At 39.6% G+C, this 24,152-nt stretch overlaps 1 protein-coding gene across 3 annotated transcripts; it reads left to right on the top strand.

The window, feature by feature from the left end:
• The first annotated feature begins 856 nt into the window (after positions 1 to 856).
• On the top strand, positions 857 to 22,542 carry acanb (aggrecan b). Of its 3 annotated transcripts, none has more exons than XM_026175161.1 (18): positions 857 to 974; positions 6,762 to 6,840; positions 9,744 to 10,127; positions 10,286 to 10,460; positions 11,114 to 11,241; positions 11,370 to 11,663; positions 12,457 to 12,654; positions 12,793 to 12,967; positions 13,180 to 13,307; positions 13,438 to 13,731; positions 14,283 to 14,384; positions 14,567 to 14,671; positions 15,068 to 16,318; positions 16,592 to 16,750; positions 17,436 to 17,518; positions 17,708 to 17,852; positions 18,686 to 18,868; positions 20,282 to 22,542. In XM_026175161.1, exons 2-18 carry the CDS (start codon positions 6,768 to 6,770, stop codon positions 20,368 to 20,370), a joined length of 3,966 nt encoding a protein of 1,321 aa, XP_026030946.1. In that variant the 5' UTR covers positions 857 to 974; positions 6,762 to 6,767; the 3' UTR covers positions 20,371 to 22,542. The 3 variants fall into 3 exon arrangements, with proteins under 3 accessions (XP_026030946.1, XP_026030947.1, XP_026030948.1); XM_026175162.1 differs by lacking the exon at positions 857 to 974 and adding an exon at positions 983 to 1,107; XM_026175163.1 differs by lacking the exons at positions 857 to 974; positions 6,762 to 6,840 and adding an exon at positions 8,909 to 8,931.
• Positions 22,543 to 24,152: the final 1,610 nt, after the last annotated feature.

The raw sequence follows: 24,152 nt of genomic DNA, 5'->3' as shown, positions 1-24,152 counted from the left end.
GATTGTTCACCTTAACAATCAGCTGGACTGGCCACATAACGCTCATGCTCAGTATAAGAAGGGCCAAAGTCGGCTCTATCTGCTGGGCTGGCTGAGATCTTTTGGGTGTTCACAGTGATGGCTTCTGTTATCTTTTATGCAGTTGTCTGCTGGCAGAGGTAGGAAGTAATAAAGTACAAATACCTTGTTACTGTACTTGTAGAATTTTCAGATATCTGTACTTTACTTGAGTATTTACCTATGCAAAAGGTAAAGATAAAAATAGATGGTACAATTCTCCTTGGAGTAGCTACTTATTACTTATAAGTAATAAGTATTACTTACTTATTACAGATGGACAGGAAACGGCTTAATACACTGTTAGAGGGCCAGCTCTGGCCTGTCCAGTCCCCTAGACCCCACAGAGGAGGTGGGTGAGAGGAGGACGTCAGCCAAGTGAATGCCCATTATGGACAACACCTCCCAACCCCAGCACTATTGTAAGTCCTTCATCCTGATAGCAGCCAGACGGTACCATTATCCACACAGGAAAAATGCCACTACACTTTATGTACATAAAATCATATTATTTTTTGCACACGATTTGTTTTCTTAATTTCTTTTCGATTTTTATTTTTCTAATATATCTCTAACAAGTGAATTTCCCCAGTGTGGGATTAAATAAAGCTTGTCTATTCATATAGTGATTTATTCTATACATTTTGAGCACACACACACACACAGTGCTAATCTGACACTGACCAGACTGATGACTGATTTACTTCTTCAGCTTTGATATTCAAGGCTGTTTGCATGACCTCACCAACTGGCAGGAGGATCCCACATCTCTCTCTCTCCACTCCTTTCCCTCCCTCACTCTTTCCAACATCTAAATGTGTGGCAGAATTTGAATAGAGCTTCTTTCTGCACTCCTACACAGGCAGGAGCGAGAGGCCCCTGTAGTCGCTGGCACTGGGAGCATTGCAGCATCAACGGTACGTTTTACAACTCACCACTGGATGCTCTAGCGAGGAATTTTGTAAAGAGGTTTCAGGGGATACTTTGACATATCCTCCTCTTCTTTGGGGGGACAGGTATTGATTCAGGTACTCTGATGCCTAACCAAAGGTAACTTTCTGATTTTTTCTTTCAGTAGTTTTCTCAACTAGTTTGTTGATAATAACTACTATGACAGTGATGTAGATGACTACCCACTACAGTGGGCACAGAAGGTAATGCTAACGTGATTTTGGTCAGTATTTCATCTTGATGTGACAGAAGTTTGGAGACTTCTGTGGGGTGTTCAGTCAATTTCTCTTAAATCTGAGTGATTTTTTATGCTTATTTGTCATTTTTAATTCCATTAAACTTTATTACATTGTTGAAGAATGTTTTAAAATCATATTTACATGTTTATACAGTAGTAAGTAATATTTTAATTGTTTGCATTATGGGACCCATCACACACCGTATCATGAAGTGTACTAGGCTGCCGATCAGTGTCAGAGTCAGTGTCAGCTCTCTTCGTGAGTCAGGAAAACCTAAATGTTGTGCTTGCTTGTTGTTTTCAGTCATCATTTAGCCCAGTGGTGTTACAGTTGGTGGCTTGGGGGGGGGGGGTTATCATGTAATAAACTAGGGGCTTAAAATAATTTGATTCAACTATACCTATCCAGGGTTCAACAGTGATATTGGCCCAAAGTATCATTTAATAAAATACTAAAACGCACTGCAGCACTCCTTGTCTAAGCCCTTATATAACATAATATATTGTTAAACAAGGTTTTATTTTTTTATTTTTTTTTACTAGAGTTTTGGGTCTCTGCGGTCTCAAGCACAAAATATGTGAAGGATTGTGTACAATTTTTCTAAAATTCCTCTTTCATTCAAACTCTTTGTGGAGCTGTTGATAAGAAAACCGCTCTGTGTTTGGTTATTGGTATTCCTTTCCCCTGGGATAACACTTATAGGTTTATATAGGACATTAGTGTTGTAGAGCGACATCCTGTTACTATGGTTACACCAGGCTGCATGAGTGCATGTTGTGAATTGTAATTCCCAGATGTCGAGATGAAAAAACAATTGACAAAGAGTTCATTTAAAGCAAACACCTTTACACTCTGCATTATTAAACAGCAACTTACATTTGAGACTTTGGAGTTTCTTCCTGATGTCAGTCTGTCTGTATATGTGTCTACTTGTGCATATATATGTGTGTGTGTGTGTGTGTGTGTGTGTGTGTGTGTGTGTGTGTGTGTGTGTGTGTGTGTGTGTGTGTGTGTGTGTGTGTGAAAATATCACGCATTTAACTATTTCTTATCTCTTAAACTGGTGACTACGTAAACATGTATTAATGCATCCAGAAACATCTGAGAATCTTTTTTTTAGCTCCCCGCACTTTTCACTGAGCAAGAGTCGGTGTGTGTGTTCTCAAACACAGGCCTTACAGTACGTATCCATAGGTGCACACACTCCCGTGCTTTTTCTGTACCAGGGGCATCAGACGTGTACTCCAACACATCCCCTCAGTGATCTGTGAGTGTTGCTCAGTGTTTCTGTGTGTGCTGTCATATCAATGTCGACTCTGTTCTCCTGCCGTAGGGCTAGAGAAGAGTGGGTGGAGGGTGACGTTGTGGTGGTGGTTTTGCGGGGAGGGGGCTTCCCTTGTGTTTACCTTGGCAGGGTTGTGAATATTAAGGCCCCGCCTCTGTCCGTTGATGGAACAGACCAAGGCCTTATTGCCCTCCACCTCAGCTGGGAGCAGAACATACCACAGCGGTTGTACAGGGGCGCTGCAGCCACCCCACTGACTGAATGGGCACTCTGTGGTGGAGGGAGGAATGACTCGTTTGACCTGGGCTGGCAAAGTTTGCTCACAAATGTGCCACAGTTTAAATGATGCATTTAAAGGGCGCATTAAGATCTGCTGAGAGATTGGGTACTAAGCAACAGAGAGGCAAGGTTTAGGCTGGTTTGGCTAGAGAAATGGGCAAAGACTTTGCTGGCTTTCTCTGTGCCGATCCATTGTGAGAGTTTGTCGATTGTTGGCTGCTTTTGGCTAGTTTCGTGCAGTGCTGGAAAGACCACCCTGACTGTAACAAAGATGTGATATGCAATAAGATTCAGTGCTCATTCATCTAAAGAGTTATACTCTCATCAAGAACTCTCGTGACAAGAATAAAACTTCATCCTTCATCCAGCTTGATCCTTTCTTGTATTTCCTGTCATATATACATTGTGAGAATGGTGGATGCCAACATTCCAGACAGTGAAGCCAGTTTATGCTCCCTGCTAATCCCTGCAAATCAAAAGTTAAGGCTTCAGACTGCTCTAAAAATTTTGAAGCAGTTTTTCCCCCTTCACTTGGCTCCATGTGATGTCAAAAAGAGCAGATATCCTTAATGTGGTCATCTAAGCCCCGCAGTTCCTGTTGTGAGCACACAAGTCCCACCCACCCGCTTCCTGAGTGAGGGGCAGCCAGTCAGAAGAAAGATGCCCTAAAGAGTTGAGGAGCTAAAAGGTCTTTTGTCAGGCAGAGGATAACTGAGGTCCTGTAAGGTAAAAAAAAGAAAAAAAAAAGAAAAAAGAAAAGCCAAGCTACTCTAGTAGAGTCCAAGATTTTTTTTAAAAAAAGCTTGACGAATAATAGCTCCCTTTAATGACACTGCACTCTGGTGGAAAGTTTTAAAGTCTGTCACCCTTTTCACCACACTTGGCATCACTGTGAATTATGCACCACGAAGACTGCAAGACAAGAAACTAAGCCAGGAGAAAACAGGCTTTCCAGTTGCTGTTAAATTGTTTCTTTTTCTGGCATATCCATACCTTGGCATCATTTTGATAATAGAAACAGACAAAAACAGTAACTAACTAACTAAAAAGAGTCGATACGGACATTAAGATCCAACTTTTAACTGTAACTACTTATATGCAAGCATTAATAAGTATATGTTAATGAGAGGGGTTTTGGGAAATCAATCTGAGAAACTTGTAATGTGGTAATAAGTTATGAGAATCTGAATCAGATTACTTTGTTAATTCTGATTCTGATTAATTATAGAATTTTAATAATCTTAACAAAAAAAAAAATATTCTCCTGAAAATAATCCGGTACAAGGACTGGAATGAAAATGGGTAAAAAACCCAAAAAAACCCAGCTAATTCCAAAGGGGGAAAAAAAGACCTTCAGGAACCTGGAGAACTACTTCTCAAGACCTCTTTTTAAAAAATTACAAGAAAGCCTCATAATGAGGGGTGACATATAGTATGTGAGAGCAACTAGAAGAAGTCTGGAAAGCTGGAAATCAGGAGTCACTCAGAAACTCAATGACACCAAAAATAAGTGAAACGGCACTCAGAGAAAACATCCTCTACCAAGGTCGAGAGATGCAGCCACATTTTTATGAAGTTTTTTTTTCTTTGCCTCTACCTCTTGAACAAGTTTAATGAAAAGACTTATGGACTGAGCATGGCAAAGCCAAAAGTAAAGCAATCCTGGGTGGATTTGTCCGTCTGTCTACACATGCTGTGTGGTATTTTGTGTTTCCTCCAAAACTGAGCCAGCATTCACCCGCAGACAGATCTCAGACAGCAGGAGAAATGTTAACGCTACTGTAGGATGGAATAACACCCGACACATAGACACACATGCAGACACACACTCAGCTGTGTAATGTATCTGCAGACAGACCTCTAATATGTCTGCATTATCTCGCTTGATTTTAATTCTATGTTGAATTATTGAAAATTTGCCAGCTCACAGTAGCTCTCTTTTGGCCCATTCCAGAGGCTGTCACTCAGTAGTCAGTCAGCAAAGGCTTTGTGACTGTGAGCTTCAGGTTTATTGGTTGTAAAGGTCTCTCTGTGGCTGCTTGGAAGGAACTGGGAGCATTCGGCCGCCTGTCTTGGGGCTTGTGAAAGCAGCACAATGAGGGTTCAGTGGGGACTTGCAACGGTTCTGCCTGTTTGACCGTGCTTCACGTCAGAGCAGTGGAAAGTTGAGAAAAAATAAGCAATGAGGTAGTTGGTGCTTGACAGATGTGAGTTTGTGATGCGAAAGCTCATGTTGTTTGGCTGAAATTGTATCGTGCCTGGCTTTTCTAACCTAAAAAGTATATATATATATATATATATATATATATATATATATATATATATATATATATATATATATATATATATATATATATATATATATATATATATATATATATATATATATATGAGAAGCTGCATTTAGATACTTCAGGAGTAAATATTTTTGTGTTTGTATTGATATAGTTGGACCTCAAATTAAAGTTTGCACTATGTCATTTAGCATTTGCTAATTAGTGAAAGGCACAAAATAAGGCTGAGGCTATTTGTAATTACATTTGCAGTTATTTAGTCATGAAACTGAGTACTGTGTCATTTTTATTTAGACCTGAATTAACTGAATTACATAACAAGTCAGTGTAACAAAAATGTTGCCGCAATTCACCCCGAGGAGAACATAAATGTCTGTCAGTCTGTCTATAAAAGAAGACTGTGGCCAGTGTGGTGTTACAGTTTGGTTTGGGAGTACAGCTTTGAAGCCTGAGAGTTTTGCTTTTTGCACGTCCTCATGTTGATTTTTAGAGGCAGATATGTCTGCATTTAAATAATAAAAATGGGTACTGAATTATCTGCTAGCTTGGAAGGCAGGAAACATCTGTAGACTGTGTAGACTTGTGTGTTTTGCTGCTAATTAGCCCTCACTTATGAGTGAAATAATAATATGATGTCATTTATCAAAATAACTGGTGCATGATACCCTATTCAGTAAGTATCAGTCCAACAATGTTTGATCCCCTTCAAAGAAAGTTTCGATTATGCTGCTTAACAACAGCTAACAGAGGCTAACAATTGCAACAGCGCTTACCAACAGAAAAGTACTGTATACACAATAACTTTACTTCAACAGGCAACAGTTCAAACAAAGCTGAGAGGTCCAGTTTAGCGTGTTTTAGCCTAACAGCCAGTCCCTGAAGTGCCTTGTGTGTGGACCATAGATAAGTAAAAGTTAATACAATTTGAATTATATAGAATTCACTCTTGTGGTCATAAAGTAGGATTTAGTGATAGAGATCAAAACAGTTTAACTACACATGGCTACAAACTGTATTCCTGCTGTAAAGTTGTTCATTTTAACACAGAGATCAATTGGGAGCCAGCCTTAAGTGACCATTTGAGGGACTGTTGGGCATGATTCAAAGTTACAGATGGCACACAAACACATTTACAGGCAGACACGTGCACAGTGCAGACAATATAACAGTTTTGCTGAAAGAAAAGTCTTCATTCAACATTCATTTTTTCACAAATGAAGAACCTTTTGAGATGAATGATTCATACTTTCTACTCGCTGTCTGAAGTTATTTTAGCTCTAAACACATTTATGTGACCAGACACAGAGGGTCTTTCATTCGTCAGTGAGCATTTCTAAGTGATACTGCAGACTCATGATGGCCTATTTCCATTTTAGCTGATGCAATAAATAAAAGTGCTGGATATAATGAATAACACGGAGTATATGTGTACAGTCTGGGGGGGAAACGCAGCGGCATATAGAGGCATAATTAAATCCTCAATTCACTCTAACACTTGTGTCACCACTTCATATGTATTTCTGGTCATAAGATTTTAAAAGTGTGTGTCATTTTATATCCCGTTTTACCCGACTTGTGAACAATAAATAATGCAAAAATTGTAAAAAGGCTATGAGCATGTACACAAATGCGATTACAATGTTGGCTGTTCTTCAGGTAACGATGACCCCCTTGTTTCTGCTGTGTGTGTCCTTACCACTCATCTGGGCAACAATATCTTCTGAAGACCATGATAGTAAGTGGCCAAAATTTAATTGCTCCTCTTAATGCCTCTTACAAACTTTTTTTTTTTTTTTTTCCCCAATTTTGACCCCTTAAAGATACTTTTTGTAAATACCCTCTGAAGAACTTTCACCACCAGGGGGAAGCATTTTACCAGCAGTTATATTAAGAGTTATGACTGTTAATGTTGAATGGGAGGAAAGTCCATGACAATTTGCACTGTTTAGGGTTCAGTTGTATTTGACCAGACATTTGAAATTTGAATTCAAAATAAAAAGTAAATAATATTTTTTGTTAAATACTGGTATGTCTTTGCCCACCCTAAGAAAATAATTTATTTTGTACCAGATAGTCTACTAGTCAGCCTTCTTTGGGCAAGACGTTTGCTAATTTATAGTCATGTTGTACTTATCTACCAACTTTGCGATCTTTAAAAACCTTGATATATTAATCTTCTGATGGTCATTTTTGATTTCAGAGAGTGTCGTGTACTGTTCGCCTTAGAGACCTTCAGTTTTTAAAATGAAATATTGATTTGCTTTTAGAACAAAGGGAAACTGTCTTATACAACACACCACAAACATACAATATTTCCCGAGAACATTACCCCAAACCTAAACCCTACAAGTCCCTTTTCTCCCCCTCCACACCCCCCGCCCTCCCTACCAACACATATCACCTTTGCAGCACAACCATAACATTCCAATGACACTACAGGTTAACATAATGAGCAAGGAGGAAGGTACAGAGACCTTCAGTTTTGTTTTAGATTCCTGATACCTTTACCTATTTGTGATGACACTTCACCCCCTTTCCCCACTGGTCCTTAATAAGCAGTATCATTATTACGCTCTCGTAGAGCTGGGCGATATGAGATTTTTTCATATCATGTTAAGAGATTTTCTACATTATACATTATAACCAAATCTCTATAATACAGTATAATCAAGTGTGCCTTATATTTTGTGTGTTCATATATTTTCACATAACCAAGCTTATTGTTAAAGAGAACATAATGCATTCCTTACCTCAGTGTGTGATGTCAGATAAGCATGATATACTTCTGCATTGTTATTTTCAGTGTATGTGTGCAAGGTCAGATAAGCTGAGATAATGCCTGACCTCTCCCTTTTCAGTTAAAAGAGGAAGTACTATGTAACTTACTTTCACTATAAATAAAGCAAGCAAGCCTGCACTCGGTGTGTGTGTCTTCTCAGAGGCATTCACCCGTGCGCACGTCTTCTAATACTTTCTGAGTCGGTCTGCAGTTGTCTCATTTCTCTTATCTGTGTTTGAACAAATGTCAAACCCCTGACATATCACGATATGTTTTTTTCATTTCAGGCGATAACGATATCTATCACGATATAAGCCAAATAACTATATTTGTAAGATTTAAATGTGCCGTTGCTCACAAGTAAAATGTGAAATAATCAGCAGCTTGTTTTTATTTAAATATTTATTTCCCATAATAAGTTCAACAGGGTAGATGTACTTAAGGAACATGAGACTTTTTCAGATAAATAAAGGCAAATATTGCAAACTACACAAAAGGCAGCCGCTAAAGCGTTTAAGTTTCAAAATAGAACAAACGAAACAGACTAAATTGTCAATTCCACTTAGAAACAAAATATTAATTCTAAAAACAAATCTTAGTTTGTTTTACAGAAGAACAGACAAAACTGACTAACTTTTGTCAATATCAAATAAACTGAGAACTAAAAGGAAATTCTCAATCTCTCCTTGTTGTATAGCTGAGCTTTTCAAACAGTTTTAACAGTTACTTTAGTCTGACAAAAGCCGAATGACGAATTAGCGCTTCCAGTCAGAGACTGAGGCTACGTCCACACGTACACGGGTATTTTTGAAAACTGAGATTTTCCGTTTTCGTTTTAAAAAATAATCCCGTCCACACATAAAGGCAGAAATGAAGGAAAACGCTGCTATGAACATGCCAAAGCAGCAGGTGGCGCTAGATTCCTAACCGTGCAGAAATGTTGGCCAATCAGAAGTCTAGAAGCCTCGGTGGGAAAAAGTAAACAAAGCTGCGGCATAGAAGCAGACCCGAGTCGTATGTGTGGAGGGACAGTAACTGTGTGTATATGTAAGCATTTAAACACTGCAGAGAGTAGAATTAACAGTAACAGTATTGTAGAAATTCATTTCACCGAAACAATAACGTGGCGCACAGTGTGACGCATGCACCAGTTTATTGTATTTCCAGACTTGTTTTCGGCACAATTTACAGTGCACGCTACTCTATTTTTTGTCAGACTTGAAATAGCCGAAATACCTTCACACTACGGAACTTCTTTGGCTCTTCCGTTCGACAATCTCTCCGGCATTGGAACCATCATCTGTTTTCTCTTCGGTCACGCTCGGTTGATTTTTCTAGTCGGCACACTCATTTCCTCCATTAGGCGCTGGCTCCATTACCCGCTGGCTGCTTCCCAAACAAACACACGTGCGGCTTGGCACTTGTGCTGTAGTAACAAGTCATGCGACGTGACGCTGCGGCTGTGATTGGTTCGGCTCTGCGCTACTTAATTTGGATTGGCTGACCTTTTTTTTTTTTTTTTTTTAAGAGGACAAGAGCGGCGAGGTCTATCGCGATAGCTTAATTTCTCTATCGAGTAAAAGTTATATCGCGATACATATCGTTATCGTTCTATCGCCCAGCTCTACGCTCTCGTGAGGTTTCAACCTTGTCAGTGCCACAAATTGGTTAATATTGATTCGTGGTCTGTGTTGTCTTATGTTTTGAAATGTCTCTTGTTGCTTCATCTGTCTTACTATTTCACACTTTGCATGAAATTTAACAGATGTTTATTGTGGTCCCAGATTTTTTGACCTGACTGCATCTCTGCACAGTATATTAAATTGCACCTCGAACAATTGTGCCTATCTTTATCCCAGATGTTGAAAGCACATTACATGTCAGCATCCCTGTGGAGATGCCTCTTCGTCCTCTCCTGGGGGGAAAGGTGGAGGTGCCATGTTACTTCTTGGATAAGAGCCTCAATGACACTGGAGCCCTGACCGTCGCTACACTCTCCCACCGCATTAAATGGACCTACATCACCAAGGACAAAGTCGACACCATCTTAGTGGCATCGCAGGGCAAAGTTGAGGTCAAGCAAGATTATTTGGACAGAGCGATGTTGGCTAACTATCCGCTGTTTCCCACTGATGCCACCCTGGAAATGACAGAGCTTAGGTCCAAAGATTCTGGCATCTACCGCTGTGAGGTGACACATGGCATCGAGCACAACTACGATACTGTGGAAATGCAAGTTCAGGGTACGATACGAAACCACTAACAGCTTTGTTCACTTTAAAAGGGTGTAAAGCAGTAACCAATCATTGTTTGTGCCTGTTTCAGTCAAAGTGAAAGTTGCCAACAATACACTTTGTTTTTATCTGAGAACTGCCCTCTGCTAACTTTATGTGTCTCATAGGTATTGTGTTCCACTACCGTGCCATCTCCACGCGTTACACCTTGACATTTGAGAAGGCCAAGGCAGCCTGTATCCAGAACAGTGCCACCATTGCTACCCTAGCCCAACTGCAGGCTGCATATGATGATGGATTCCACCAGTGTGATGCTGGATGGCTTTCTGATCAGACGGTCAGGTAGTGTTTACCCTTTTTAACCATCAAATGTTGAAAATACTTATCACAGTTGCAGAAGATTGAAGAATAGCCAAGCACTCAATGCAGAGAGAGTACAAGAGTACAAATAGAGCAGGTCCATGATAAGATTCTGTCTCTGTACCTGTCCAAAATTATAAATCCTGATTCACTTTGATGTTAGAAAAGTCCAGTAAGAGGTTTAATGCTTTTATCCTTAACAGCTTCAGAAGAAGTCATGTTGAACCATTGCCTAAGATTTCAATGTGCAAATAAGGCAATGAAATCGAGAAAAGTATTTTGTATGTGGAGGTAAAATTCCATAGCAGTCATCATAAATGTTCAAATATTGGACTTTAACATTTTTATCCAAATCAGAGATGATAAAGCAGAACATGTTGTAAGATTTGCTGCTTTGAGGTGGAATTAGCCTCAGGCAGCTCTATAGTTCAACAACACAGGTTTTGGCATGAATGACTACGGTCAATTTAGAATCACCAGTTTACCTACCACAAATGTCTTTTAGTTTAAAACTGAAAGCAGGAAATATGTGGATGGATAGTTAAATTTAAAAAGTGTCTACTTTGCTGGGGACAAAACCACTTAGAATATTTACCTGCAATACGTTTCTCAGTTATTTCTTTTCTTTCCTCAAGGTACCCCATCCATCATCCACGAGAACCCTGCTACGGAGACAAGAGAGAACTTCCTGGTGTCAGGACCTATGGGGTGAGAGACGTCAACGAGACCTATGACGTGTATTGTTTTGCTGAAAAGATGCCAGGTAGGCTAAGCAAACAAGGGCAAGTTTTCAAAGCTCCCCATGATTCACAGAAAACCTCATAGCATAAATAACTGCATCCGTTCACATCACTGTGCTTTCCTCTCTTCTTCTACCCTCCTTGCTTCCAGGCAGAGTCTTCTACTCTATGTCTGTAGAGAAGTTTAGCTTTTACGAGGCAAAAGATCAGTGTGCTAAACTTGGTGCCAGACTTGCCACCACAGGAGAGCTTTACCTCGCCTGGAAGAATGGTATGGACGTGTGTAATGCTGGCTGGCTGGCAGACAGGAGTGTACGATACCCTATCAACATCGCCAGGCCTCAGTGCGGAGGGGGCCTCCTGGGAGTGAGAACCGTCTACCTGTTCCCCAACCAGACTGGGTACCCCTATCCAGACGATCGCCATGATGCCATTTGCTTCCAAGGCAAGTACTCTAGGAACTCTAGTACCCTACGCTGGTATCATGTTCTTTTCATTGAATGGTGTCTGTGGTCTGCTCCAAGCATATCAACCTGTACTGTGGCCAAACAACCCTACGTCTGATTCAAATCTCTAGAGCCCATAATTCCAAGAGGCCTGGTCATGGATGATTTTTGTTTTTTTTGTTTTTTTTCTTTAGCTGTTGAGTTATTTTTGGAATTCAATAACTTGGCCTCTAAAACAGGTCACATTTGTATTATCGCTGTCAGTAGATGTGAAAGTCAAAGGCACATCCCACTATTATATTTTGGGTACTTGGAGACAGACCTTTCCATCAAGTGGTATGCTCTTGGGTTGAACTTGCAGAGGTGGCCAATCAAGCTACTTTTATATTGGTTTCCTTAGAGTTATGGTGTTTAAATCTATTCACTAACAGCAAAGAGACCCTAATACCTAGGTTTGAAACAGGTTTCACATCTCTTGCTTTAGGTTGTGATCACTAGCACTTAAAATGGCACTGCTCATTCTAATTTTGTCAAAATTTTATGTTTAAATACTTCTATAATAGCTCCTTTATGTTTTAGACACAGTTCCAAATACAGAGCACTGCTTGCTTATTTAAATGCAAATTATGAGAACATCAGTATTTCCCTGCCCTTATTCTTTTACTTGACTATATTGCTCTTATAAATTTAATAAATATGTGAGGTGTTTTTCTAACTGGATGTGTAAATGTCTAGATGTGCTGACTACTAAGGCTATAATAATTTGTCAGTAATGCAATTTTATTTCCTTAGCCGATGAAGACAAAGATGCCGTGCCTGGGCAGACCACTCCATTCCCATACATTGTTACCGTGGCGCCTCCTGCTCAGGTGCCGGGCATCATCCCTTCATCTGAAAAAGAAGAGTCCAAAACTGGGGAAGTAGTTACTCTGCCTCCACTACCTATACCTCCAAGTATGACAGATGTAGATGCCCCTATGGCTCCGACTGGTACGCACTTACACGTTATAATCAATAACAGAATCCTCTGGAACATTTTTCCCTACATTTTAATAGGAAATTTCAGAGGACTACAATACAAGTACAAAAAAGTGAGGTTGCCACTGTAATCCTGTAATCTTGTCCCAGGTGTGGTGTTCCACTATCGACCCATTACCGGTCGGTATACTCTAACGTTTTTGAAGGCTCAGCAGGCTTGCCAGAACATTGGGGCAGTCATTGCCAGTCCTCAGCAGCTGCAGGCAGCCTTTGAGAAAGGTCTACATCAATGTGACGCCGGCTGGTTAAGCGACCAAACTGTCCGGTGAGACATGTAGCATAGATATATATCAAAATATACATTATCTTTGTCATACAGTACAGTGAGTTTTAGTTTGAAATGTTTTACTTTGAACTCTGGATTGCAGCCCTCATAGTGACATCAAAAGAAATAAAAAAATATTTCATATCATAATTTTTATTGTACAGCAAACCATGTCCTTATTAAACTGCACTTACACTCTCTTTCTTCCTCAGGTATCCAATTGTGTCACCCAGAGAAAACTGTGCTGGTAACCTTCTAGACCTCAAAGGAGTCAGATCCTATGGCCTGAGACCAGCCACTGAACTCTATGATGTATACTGCTATGTTGAACGTTTGACAGGTGAGGAGCTTTAATCACTCTGAGGACATCAAACTTCCACTTCTGTGTCCTCTACAACACTCTAAACAAAACTGTAACATCTTTCTAACAGACTGTTTAACCACTTCTGCCTGTTTGTACTTTCTGTTAGGTGTGGTCTTCTTCACCACTGACTATGGCAGATTCACTTATGAGGAGGCTGTGCATCACTGTGAGAAACTTAACGCCACCCTGGCCACTCCTGGGGAGCTCTATGCTGCCTGGAATCAAGGACTTGACCAGTGCAGTCCCGGCTGGTTAATGGACCGCAGTGTCCGCTTCCCTATCACAACCCCCAGGTCTCACTGTGGAGGCAACCAGGTGGGAGTCCACACCATCTACACCTACCCCAACCAGACAGGCTTCCCCAGTGAGGACTTGCAATATGATGCCTACTGTTTTAGAGGTAGGAATGGGTTAAGTGTGGATTCATTTATGTGCAAAAAAAAAGCATTAATTTCATTATTTTCGTAAATAAACCATTGATTTTATATATTTCAGTTGCATTTTTTCTCAGAATGATTGCTTCATGTTTATTGAGGGTGAAGAATCTTTTTTATTGCATGGAAAGACAGATTTCACTGAGGCTCGTTTGAATAGAAAGATGCATTGTTAATCAGATGTTGAGTTGGCAATAAACCCTGAACATTGCCACTGTGAATCTTGACGTGTGCTATTATACACTGGGAAGTTATTTAAAAGTAAGAGATACATGGTTTGAATCAATTAAGGTAGGGATCAGTTGTTGATGGATACCTTAAAGACTGGAAAAGTAAAACATAATTGATAAAGAGGTAAACACGTGAAACAATATAGATGTGATCTTGTTGTATAGTCTGCAATGTTGATATTTGATGTTTTACATTTTTATTATAATGATACTGATACAACGTTTTATCTGCATGTTTTAACCATCCCAGAAAACTTCATCTGCTCACTGCAATTTGTTTCTTTCAGCTGAAGTTCCCGTTGTTTATGTTAACAATGAAACCAGTGTAAATTTGACCACAGTGACTGAGGATGTTATCAACAAGACAATAGCTATCACTGATAGCACTGGTAAGACACATGCATGCAAATAGCACTTTAAAATCCCTGCTCTTTTCTTGGCTTATTATTACAGTTGTAATGTTTGGTAAACAAAACAAAAACTCACAAAAATAAATGTAATATGGCCTTGCTTTCTACTGTGGATGCAGGTAAAAATTTCTGATTTTAAACCTTATTTTGTTTGCTTTTAGTTGCAACTACTGTAGACTACAATGAAACTGAAACCAGTACAAACATTACTGATATTGACTTTGTCAATGAGACCATCATCACACCTCAAAAAGTTATTCCTACAGGTAAGACAGCCATAAACAACTTTGTCAATCAATTAAATCAACTGACTTAATGTTTAATTCTACCTATTAATGTCTTGTGTCAAAATTTTGATGTAATAATTTAATACCAGGACTCACTTTTAAAGTCGTGAAGAGTTTGAGATACTTATTTGAGTTTTTTAAATACAAACAATTAATATATTAGGTTTTTTTTTCTTGAATGTCACATATATGTGTTACTAAATTGTCTAGTAATCACTTCTAAAGCCATTAGAGCATAAGCCTTATATAAAATATTTCTTATTAGAAAGTAATACAATAGGTTTTGTCAAACTAAACACAACAGGTAACTTTTCTCACTAAGCTATAATAAACTAATTCTTGGATTCTTGTCTGGATTCTTACGATTCCCCACAGTCAAAACCATTCCGGTACCAGTTGATTTTTCGGGCTCTGGTTCAGCTGAACATTCAGCCAATGGAGATTTCTCTGGAGAGTCTGGCACCTCCACCTCCAGCGGTGATGGATCTGGGTCAGATGTGGAAGTCAAGTTTAGCGGAGACAGTGATGTCTTCTCTGGAGACCAGTCTACCTCTGGAGAACAACAGGAGGCAGAAAGGGGAAGTGTTGACATCTTCACATCTGGAGAACCTGGTAGTGCATCTGGAGATCTGGGTAGTGCATCTGGAGATCTGGGTAGTGCATCTGGATATCTGGGTAGTGCATCTGGATATCTGGGTAGTGCGTCTGGAGATCTTGGTAGTGCATCTGGAGATCTTGGTAGTGCATCTGGATATCTGGGTAGTGCATCTGGAGATCTTGGAAGTGCATCTGGAGATCTTGGAAGTGCCTCTGGAGATCCTGGTAGTCCATCTGGAGATCCTGGAAGTGCATCTGGAGATCTTGGTAGTGCATCTGGAGAAACTGGCACGGTATCTGGATCTGGGGAGGGGTTTGACAAAGAATACTCTGGTTTTATTACATCTGGATCAGATTTTCCCAGTGGAAGTGGGGACACCAGTGGCAGCAGCGGAAACTCCATAATAATCATGTTAGATGGAAAGATGGTGGAAGTTTTACAAACCCAGCAAAAGGCCACCGAGCAGGAACTAGGCCGAGCAGGATTTGATATCTTGGAATCAAGTGCATCTGGGTCAGGAGGTATGTCTGCATCAGGTTCCCAAGAGTTTTCAGGTCGCATTGACTTGACGGTCCTACCATCTCTGGAGAAAGAGTTGTCTGGATATCCCATTGGATCAGGGTTTCACAGTGGCTTTTCCAGTGGTTTTCCATCTGGTTTTTCTGGCAGTGGCTCTGCCTCTGGACACTCTTTGCAGCATCACGATGATGTTATCTACTTAACAGATGATGAAATGGTAGAAATGACTCTACCAACACTGGCACAACATCCTGAGCAGGGCAGGGGTGTGGTGGAGATAAGTGGGCAAGGAAGTGGTTCAGGGAACAGAATTTTAGATCAAATCTTGCAGCCATCAGGAAGTGGCACCACTCTGAATTTGGAGGAACTGCAGATTTATTCAGCTTATGATCAATTGGGACATGAGGAAAAAGTCCAGGAGGGGAGCACACCCTACATCAGCCCAACCACGGTACCATCTGTGTCTTTAGTCACTCCTGCTGTTGTGGAGGAGCCAGAAGTGAAGAAAGGTATGTTCTTTTTGTCTGTTGACATAGCCAACATTTTGGGAAAGAACCTTATTTATCAAGCAAAGTGACTGCATAATCACTCATGTTAAAATGAATGCCTATTGTTCCTCGCTATAAACTTATGTAGACACCAGTGATCCAAACCCATGGAGCTTAGGATCTGAGTCACTGAACAACAGCACGCAAAACTGAAAAAGTTGAAGAAGCCAGATATCTTTAGTGAGACGTATATTTGTTTATTTGTTTTTAAGATTTTTGTCCAAATGTGTGTAGCTGTGCAGGACTGTCCCGATGACTGGGTGAAGTTTATGGGCAGCTGTTACCGGCACTTTACAGGGAGAGACACTTGGGCTGAAGCTGAGAAACACTGTCAGGAACTCAATGCCCACCTGGTCAGCATCAGCTCCCAGGAGGAGCAGCAGTTTCTCATCTGTAAGTAACTGTTGGAAAGATGAGTGACCAGCCTTCGACATTATACAGGGTGGGCCATTTATATGGATACACCGTAATAACATGGGAATGGTTGGTGATATTAAAGTCCTGTTTGTGGCACATTAGTATATGTGAGGGGGCAAACTCCTCAAGATGGGTGGTGACCATGGTGGCCATTTAGAAGGCGGCCATCTTGGATACAACTTTTGTTTTTTCAATAGGAAGAGGGCCATGTGACACATCAAACTTATTGGTAATGTCACAAGAAAAACAATGGTGTGCTTGGTTTCAACGTAACTTTATTCTTTCATGACTTATTTACTTATTTGCAATCACCTGAACGATTGTCATTATTGATTAATTCTGCTGTCTACCAGAAAATCCTGAAATCAAGTCAAGTTAATTTATTTGCATAGCACATTGAAGTATAGTAGAACAAAGTGCTGCAGAGCAAGTAAGAAGTAAAGAAACAGTACAAATGATTTAATTTGTGCCCTGATGCTCAAGTGCATTTGTGATATAAATATCAAGTATCCAAATACGTTTTCACAGGACTGTATTTGCTGTGAGCCAAAAGTGGTAAACCACTGCATCACGTCACATCAAAGGGCTATCGACATAAAACATGGGAAGGTTAAGTCATATTTGTTTGAAAGGCTAAATTGACGTTGTCACTTCCCAACAGCTAACGGTGAGGAATACCAGTGGATTGGACTCAGTGACAAAGATATGCAGAATGTGTTCCACTGGACAGACGGGAGTCCCCTGGTGAGTTTGGTTAGAGATTCAGTTGTGTACTCAGGAAGCCATAGCACCGTCTGGACAAACCTGATCTTTCTCAATCATATATTTTTTTTTTATGAATTTTATGAAGATTTTGTATAGTTAGAGAATTCTTACTTTTTACTTAATTTTAAAGTTTTGTATTGGCAAAATATTGTTCTGTAATCCTTTTAGACCTTTGAGAACTGGAGGCCCAACCAACCAGATAACTACTTTGACTCTGGAGAAGATTGTGTGGTTATGATCTGGCATGAGGGTGGACAGTGGAATGACGTGCCCTGCAACTACTACCTTCCCTTCACCTGCAAGACTGGACCCGGTCAGTTTACTTGATTAAACATCTCGATTACTAAAACGTTTAGCTTTCTGTTTTTAGAGGTAATGTCAGTGAGGTAGCTTTATTTCGGCCAATCATAGCACAGAAATCATAACTGAAAAACATTGCAAGCACAAAACTCTTGATGGGGATGGGAATTGATAAGTATTTAGTGAATCTGATTCCATTATTGATATAACTTTTTCTTAAAAATAATGCAGGAGTCCAAGGAGAAAGCAATTCCTCATACGTTTCTCCGTAAAATGACCCGAAACACACTGTCTCACAATTACCATTTAACAATATAAAGCTGAGGCTATGGTCCAACACACCAGCACAAATCTCTACTCCAATGAGGACACACACACAATCTTTTTCTTAGCATTTAGATACAAACACAAAACTGACACAACAAAGCGAATATGAAAAGCTGAAGTTGTGTTAGCAGCATAATGCAGTTGTTTCTGTCCTGAAAGCAGTCTCCACTTTACCATCTCACTCTTGTCATTTTGTGCAATAAAAATAAAAGTATCCACGTTGGAGACTGCACCACTACCTCAGGCACACAAAATCAAATGAGCTGACTGCAAGTGCAAGTGGACTCAATAAGCGGGATCTGTAGGCAGGCACTCAAGCGATTCCAAGGAATTAGACTACTGGGAACCAATTGTGTATACAAGAACTGTTCTCGATTGTCATCCGTAATCAGTCATGTTAGCCATGTTTTAGAGTGAACCAGGAGCCTCGATTACACTATGATAACACCAGACTTTATTTTAAATTGTCAGCTCATTGAAATATTGTTTTTGTTTTCATTGTTTATTTATCTCTGTCAGTCATGTGTGGCCCTCCCCCTGAGGTGGAACATGCCCAGCCGATGGGCAACATCACGCCACGCAGCCCTGTCAACTCTATAGTCCGCTACCAGTGTGACGCAGGCTACAAACAGCGCCACCTGCCTGTCATACGCTGTATGGATGACGGACAATGGACAGAGCCGCAAGTGGAATGTACAGAAGGTGATTTATCATTCGTTTCTAACTTGAACCTAAAAGAGTTGGGCCTTACAGTCACAAAAAGAAAAACAAACCTGGCAGACTAACATAAAAAAGACAAAGGCCTAAACATCATAAAACAATGCATTATAATAAAATTAAAATTAGTTTTTTGTAAGACCCCTGATTGAAGACACTTGAACAAGGAACCTTTACAGTTCTCTGGATCTGGCTGAGTTTGTAGTTGTGTGTTAAATAGTTATGGCACCGTTTCAGGAAGCTGCTCTGGCTATGGCAGCAAAGTGATAATGGAAGTGATGCAGCTCTTAAGGATAGGCCAGAGTCACTTGTTTTTCTTGAAACATATAATTATACAAAATAATTAAAAGACCACAAAAAAAATGTTTGAAGTCTAAATAAAAAGCAAGCGATGGCAAGTTTAGTTAGAAAATTGCAATCCCAGACTATGGGTGCATCAGACTAACACACATGCCTGCTAGTTAGTTACTGTATCCAGTAATAAAATACTTAATTTTGACAACTTTCAATACTTAAATTGTACAGCTACACAGAAAAACATATTATTAGTTAGATATGTGTAACTATAATTCCCCAACAGTGCAATCACTGTGGAAAGACCAAGGTCAGTTACTACAATTGGAATTTGTGCCGTGACAGCCCTTACACTAAACAAAGTTTAAAAGTGTGAGTTGCTAATTAGCTGCAGTCACCAAAATCGTTTTTGTATCAGGGTGTTAGCAAGTTTATTTTTGGATTAATGGTTGCATTTGAACATGTGGATTTATGGGAAGTGACTGTTTTTTAAAGCCGGCTTCAAAATCTAATATGCATCTGTGCCAAGATATTAATTAATCTCTTGCATGAAGCATAGCCTGAAATCTGTATTTTAAATCTTTATGCAGTACTTTCTAAATGTAGACAATACACACCACCCTTGTAAGAATCATAGTTTGTAAGTTACAGGGCTGATTGTCCATTTCAACCAAAAAAAACCCACTAAACTGACCTTGAAAACCTTGTTGGACGTAAGACAAATTTTAACATATTGTTAACATGACCCCACTCTACACCCCTACCAACAAATTCATTCAAAACTTTTTGAGCTATCATGTTTACAGATGCATGGAATGAGATATGGAATCAAACTGAATTAAACCTCTAGCTCTGGGTGTTCCTAGTGTTTTAACTAGGAATGCAAAACCAAGGCAAACAGAGAATGTATATCTCGAGTGAGGCAGGAGTAATGTTTTGTGCACAAAAAGTGTACCTCCAGTAACACTGACACTCTACCATTACACCGATAAAGATTTTCTGAAATGCATTCCTTAACCACACCACTGACTGCACGATAATTCTTAAAGTCTTCTGGCAGCTCACATTTATATGATGAGCATGTGTACCTTTTCTTCTGCTCAGCTGGTGCCAGCCATAACAGGCTAAACAAAAGATCCCTCAGGAGAAGAAGTAAAGGAGTGAGCACCCCGTGGGAGCAGAAACTGCCCTGAGCAGCACTGAAAGGACATACAACAGAGAGCCACAAAGGACCCCTCGTGTAAAGAAGCATGGACACCAATGCAAATGCCTGACCAAAAAGATAACATGCCCTCCCCTACCATGGATATCCACCAACTGAAGCACATTTAGACTGATAGTGTAACTAACTGATGTTTTGGGTCTTTAACAGTCACTCGTCAACTTCTTAAGGCACTTTTCTTTGTATTTATAACATTTAATTTATAGCTATTATCCGGTATTTTAAAAAAAAATCTTAACGCAAAATATTTTCTGCAATGTGCTGCCAGCACTGCAGACAAGGTCAGTCAGATGAAACTGTCCGTCAGTCAAGAGAGGCTGAAGAGTAACATGTGAAGTCCAGTACATGTGGTTGACTCTCTGAAGTCAGATTCATTGCTAGTATAGGGTAAGTGTTTTCCAAGATCTGTGTTTCTTTCCTTTTTCTTTCTTTTTTTGTCTTTGGATCTAAAGACCGAATCTGAGTGATTCTGAGAACTGAAACAAACCTTTTTTTTTCTTTCAATCTACATATACCAGCAGAGTGATGATTAAATCATCTGGTTGTGACAGCTGTTCAGAATGCAGTAAAGTCATTTCATCTGAATTGAGGAGGCTTTGAAAATTAGAATTTTTTTTTCTTAAATATAAGTAAAGTCTTGGCAACACATTGGTTCAAAAGAACTCAATTCTTTAATCCTGTAGACCTGTGGTTCTCAAACTGGAAAACACCTTCTTTAGAAGCCAACAAAGGTTCCCCCCCCCCCCCCCCCCCCCCCCAAAAAAAAGTCAGGATTATCACACCAGCTAACTCTTGTCTCATTTTTTCCACACTAATATTTTTTAAAAACATTTTAAAATCAAAACAAACAAACAAAAACAATAAACAATAAAAAAAAACATTCTTTCATTTTAGTTTAAATTCAGTTTGACTATAGTTTGTCATCCATCCAGTGCTGCCATAATTTGAAATCATCTTTCAAGCCTTAAATGATTTTGTCACAACCTCCTCAGTGCTAACACATCACCACAGCTTCAGATATACTGAAATGAATGTGCTGTTGTATTTGGTAACGAGAAAGTTCATGATTGAAGTGCAACAATCCTGGACTGAAACAGCAGGCACTCATGCACTTTGGAAGTTTTTGCTCATTTCTTTGCTTATCATTTGAATCCAGTGCGCCTTAAATTTAAAAAAAAAAGAAAAAAAAAGTCACCTCAACAACAGTGTGACCTGCCATCTGCTGGTGGAAAAGATGCTCTCATTGTCTTTAAAGTTGGGTAGATTTCTTAAAGGCAGTCCTTAACTTCTGTTGTTTTTTAAAAAAAATATATTTCTTACTGTAAATATTCTCAGCAGAATTCTCTGAACAGCAGGATCTGTCATAACTTACAACGCGCACGCAGTTTAATTGTTTTGATTTATTCATCATCTACTTTTTTGTCAGGTTGTTAGTTAGTTAACTGGAAAGTTACACATATGCATCACCAAACACATGGGCGTTTGACAGCCACCAGTACAGAGGAAGAAACAGGCTGGGTTTTTTTTCTTTGGTTTGTTTATTTTGTGGAGGTTTCTGGCTGTGTGTCAAGTAACAGGGTATTATCGACAGACATTCTTAAAAAGAATAAATTAGAAGCAGCAGAAATTAGGAAAAATAATGACATGTAGGGTTCGTTTTGGGGTGGATGAAACGATTCTGAAATGTTGACCATGACCTGTGAAGGTCAAGATTTGCTTCACCTCTGAGACATTGCAGTTATTTTAGTGCATATGTGACCTTTTACAGACCAGCTCACAAACACTGAAACCTCTTAGTCGCTCATGGACAGGCATACAAAAGTAGATCATGGAACTCACAAAGCAAACGCTTACACATTTTTAGGTTTTTTTTAATAACATTCAATTATATGAATGAAATCCATTGATGCTCCCTCTGTACTCCAGTACTGTACATAATATGTGCAAAGCTCAACCTGAAGAGTGAGTCTGTTTCAGTGTTTGTGAACTACTGGTTCTTCCAACAACTAAAATATCTTAAGAAATAAAGCAAAATGATCACATAGATGTAAATTCTGCTGTAACTGTTCAGATCCCAACTTCTGATGTGAACATACAGTATACCGTAATGTGCTGTACTGAATAAAACTTGGAATCATCTGTCTCCTGGAATTTTTGTCCTATTCTTAACGATTCAAGAGTCATCAACATTTTCTGTTTGAAAAATTTTTTTTTTCTTTTGGTCGTTTTTATGGAAGCATCTTTCCCTTAAGCGGTCGAATTTGAGGTAAAGTCTCTGGAGCCAGAGGCACAACCTGGCATACAGTTTGTTTTTACCTTCCTGTGGAAATACACTGTGAAAAAAAGCACACGATAAATAGCTCCTTCATCGGCCACTACAGCAGCTACCTTCATCACTGTAGTCACAGCAAACAGATCTGCTCTGTGTATTTCTACCAGGCAGTGTAGCTGTGTGTATATTTCAGGCATGTATACACATCCGTGTGGTGAGTCTGCCTTCGTGGTTACACGACACATATGTGTGCAGTGATCTGAGGTGTATGTTCCAACCTGTGCAGGCATGAAATCTGTATGTGTCCACTCAGGTAAATAGGATGTGTTTCTAAAATCCAGTGGCAGCATAGTCACTAGAACGTCTGTTCCCACCCACATGCAGGAGGGCGTAGCGACATGTTTGACTCCACTCATCTAAAAGCACATAGTGCCCAGACAGAGTGGCGCATGTTAGCTTTACATAAGGTGCCTGTTTTGTACGGCTCAGGAACCTATTTCAACTCTCCCGTTTGAAGAGTAAAGTGAAACTGAATCAGTACCTAGTGAGCAGACTTCTTAGTGGTTGTTTGCAATCTACAACAAACAGGAAATTCAATGAACAAATCATAGAAGGTGTTTCAGAGTTGCAAATCACACAATATTAAAGGATATCCAAAATATTGAAACATAACTAAGAACCACTCATTGCCTTTCACACTTTCTGTATTTTTTGATAGATAGACATATATATATACACACACATATATATACACACACACATATATATACACACATATATATATATACAGCAGCTGGATAGCGTAGTGGTTAGACTACACGCCTTTGGAACAGAGGATCACAAGTTCGATTCCTGCCTATCGAAGCAAGCCTACCGCAGACATGAGCGACACAGATAAATATGAAGGCATGCCGGCTCGGATGTCGCCCGGATCAACAAGGTCCGCATCAGGTGTTGAGGAACCAGGACACCCTGACGAAAAGTGGGCATCGATGGGCGTTGTTGGAATGCTACTACGCAAGTAACCCCGCCGGAAGGGGCTACATGAATAGGATGAGGGACCTATGGATTCTTCGATACCCAACATTCACAATGACGGCAAAAAAGGGCTCAGAGAAGAGCTCGAGAGGATGTGGAGGGTGAAGGTAACGGTGGTCCCCGTGGTAATCGGGGACCACCCCCGATATATATATATATATATATATATATATATATATATATATATGAAATGGGGGAAATGATTACTTGGTCCCCTGCTGAATTTGTAAGATTGCGTCATTGATTTGCTCAATTACAATGAAAAAAATTTAATCAGATTTTTATGGTAGTTACAATTTAATAAAGAAAGATAAAATACTTACTCAAAAATCCAGAAAAAAATGTGTTACATAAAAGTTAATACATTTATTCACATGTCACTGAGTGAAATAAGTATTTGAACCTTACAATCCAGACAGAGTTCAGTCTCCCACCTATTGGCT

This window comes from Astatotilapia calliptera, chromosome 7 (genome assembly GCF_900246225.1).
Source record: "Astatotilapia calliptera chromosome 7, fAstCal1.2, whole genome shotgun sequence".
In the NCBI taxonomy this organism is placed as follows: Eukaryota; Metazoa; Chordata; class Actinopteri; order Cichliformes; family Cichlidae; genus Astatotilapia; species Astatotilapia calliptera.
The sequence above is the reverse complement of the archived record's forward strand: the minus strand, read 5'-3'. Positions and strand labels throughout refer to the sequence as shown.

Coding starts and splice junctions, on each gene's coding strand:
- acanb (XM_026175161.1), top strand. CDS start 6,768: ATGACCCCCTTGTTTCTGCTGTGTGTGTCCTTACCACTCATCTGGGCA. Junction 6,841..9,743: donor ATCTTCTGAAGACCATGATA/GTAAGTGGCCAA, acceptor TCTTTATCCCAG/ATGTTGAAAGCACATTACAT. Junction 13,732..14,282: donor TGATGCCTACTGTTTTAGAG/GTAGGAATGGGT, acceptor TGTTTCTTTCAG/CTGAAGTTCCCGTTGTTTAT.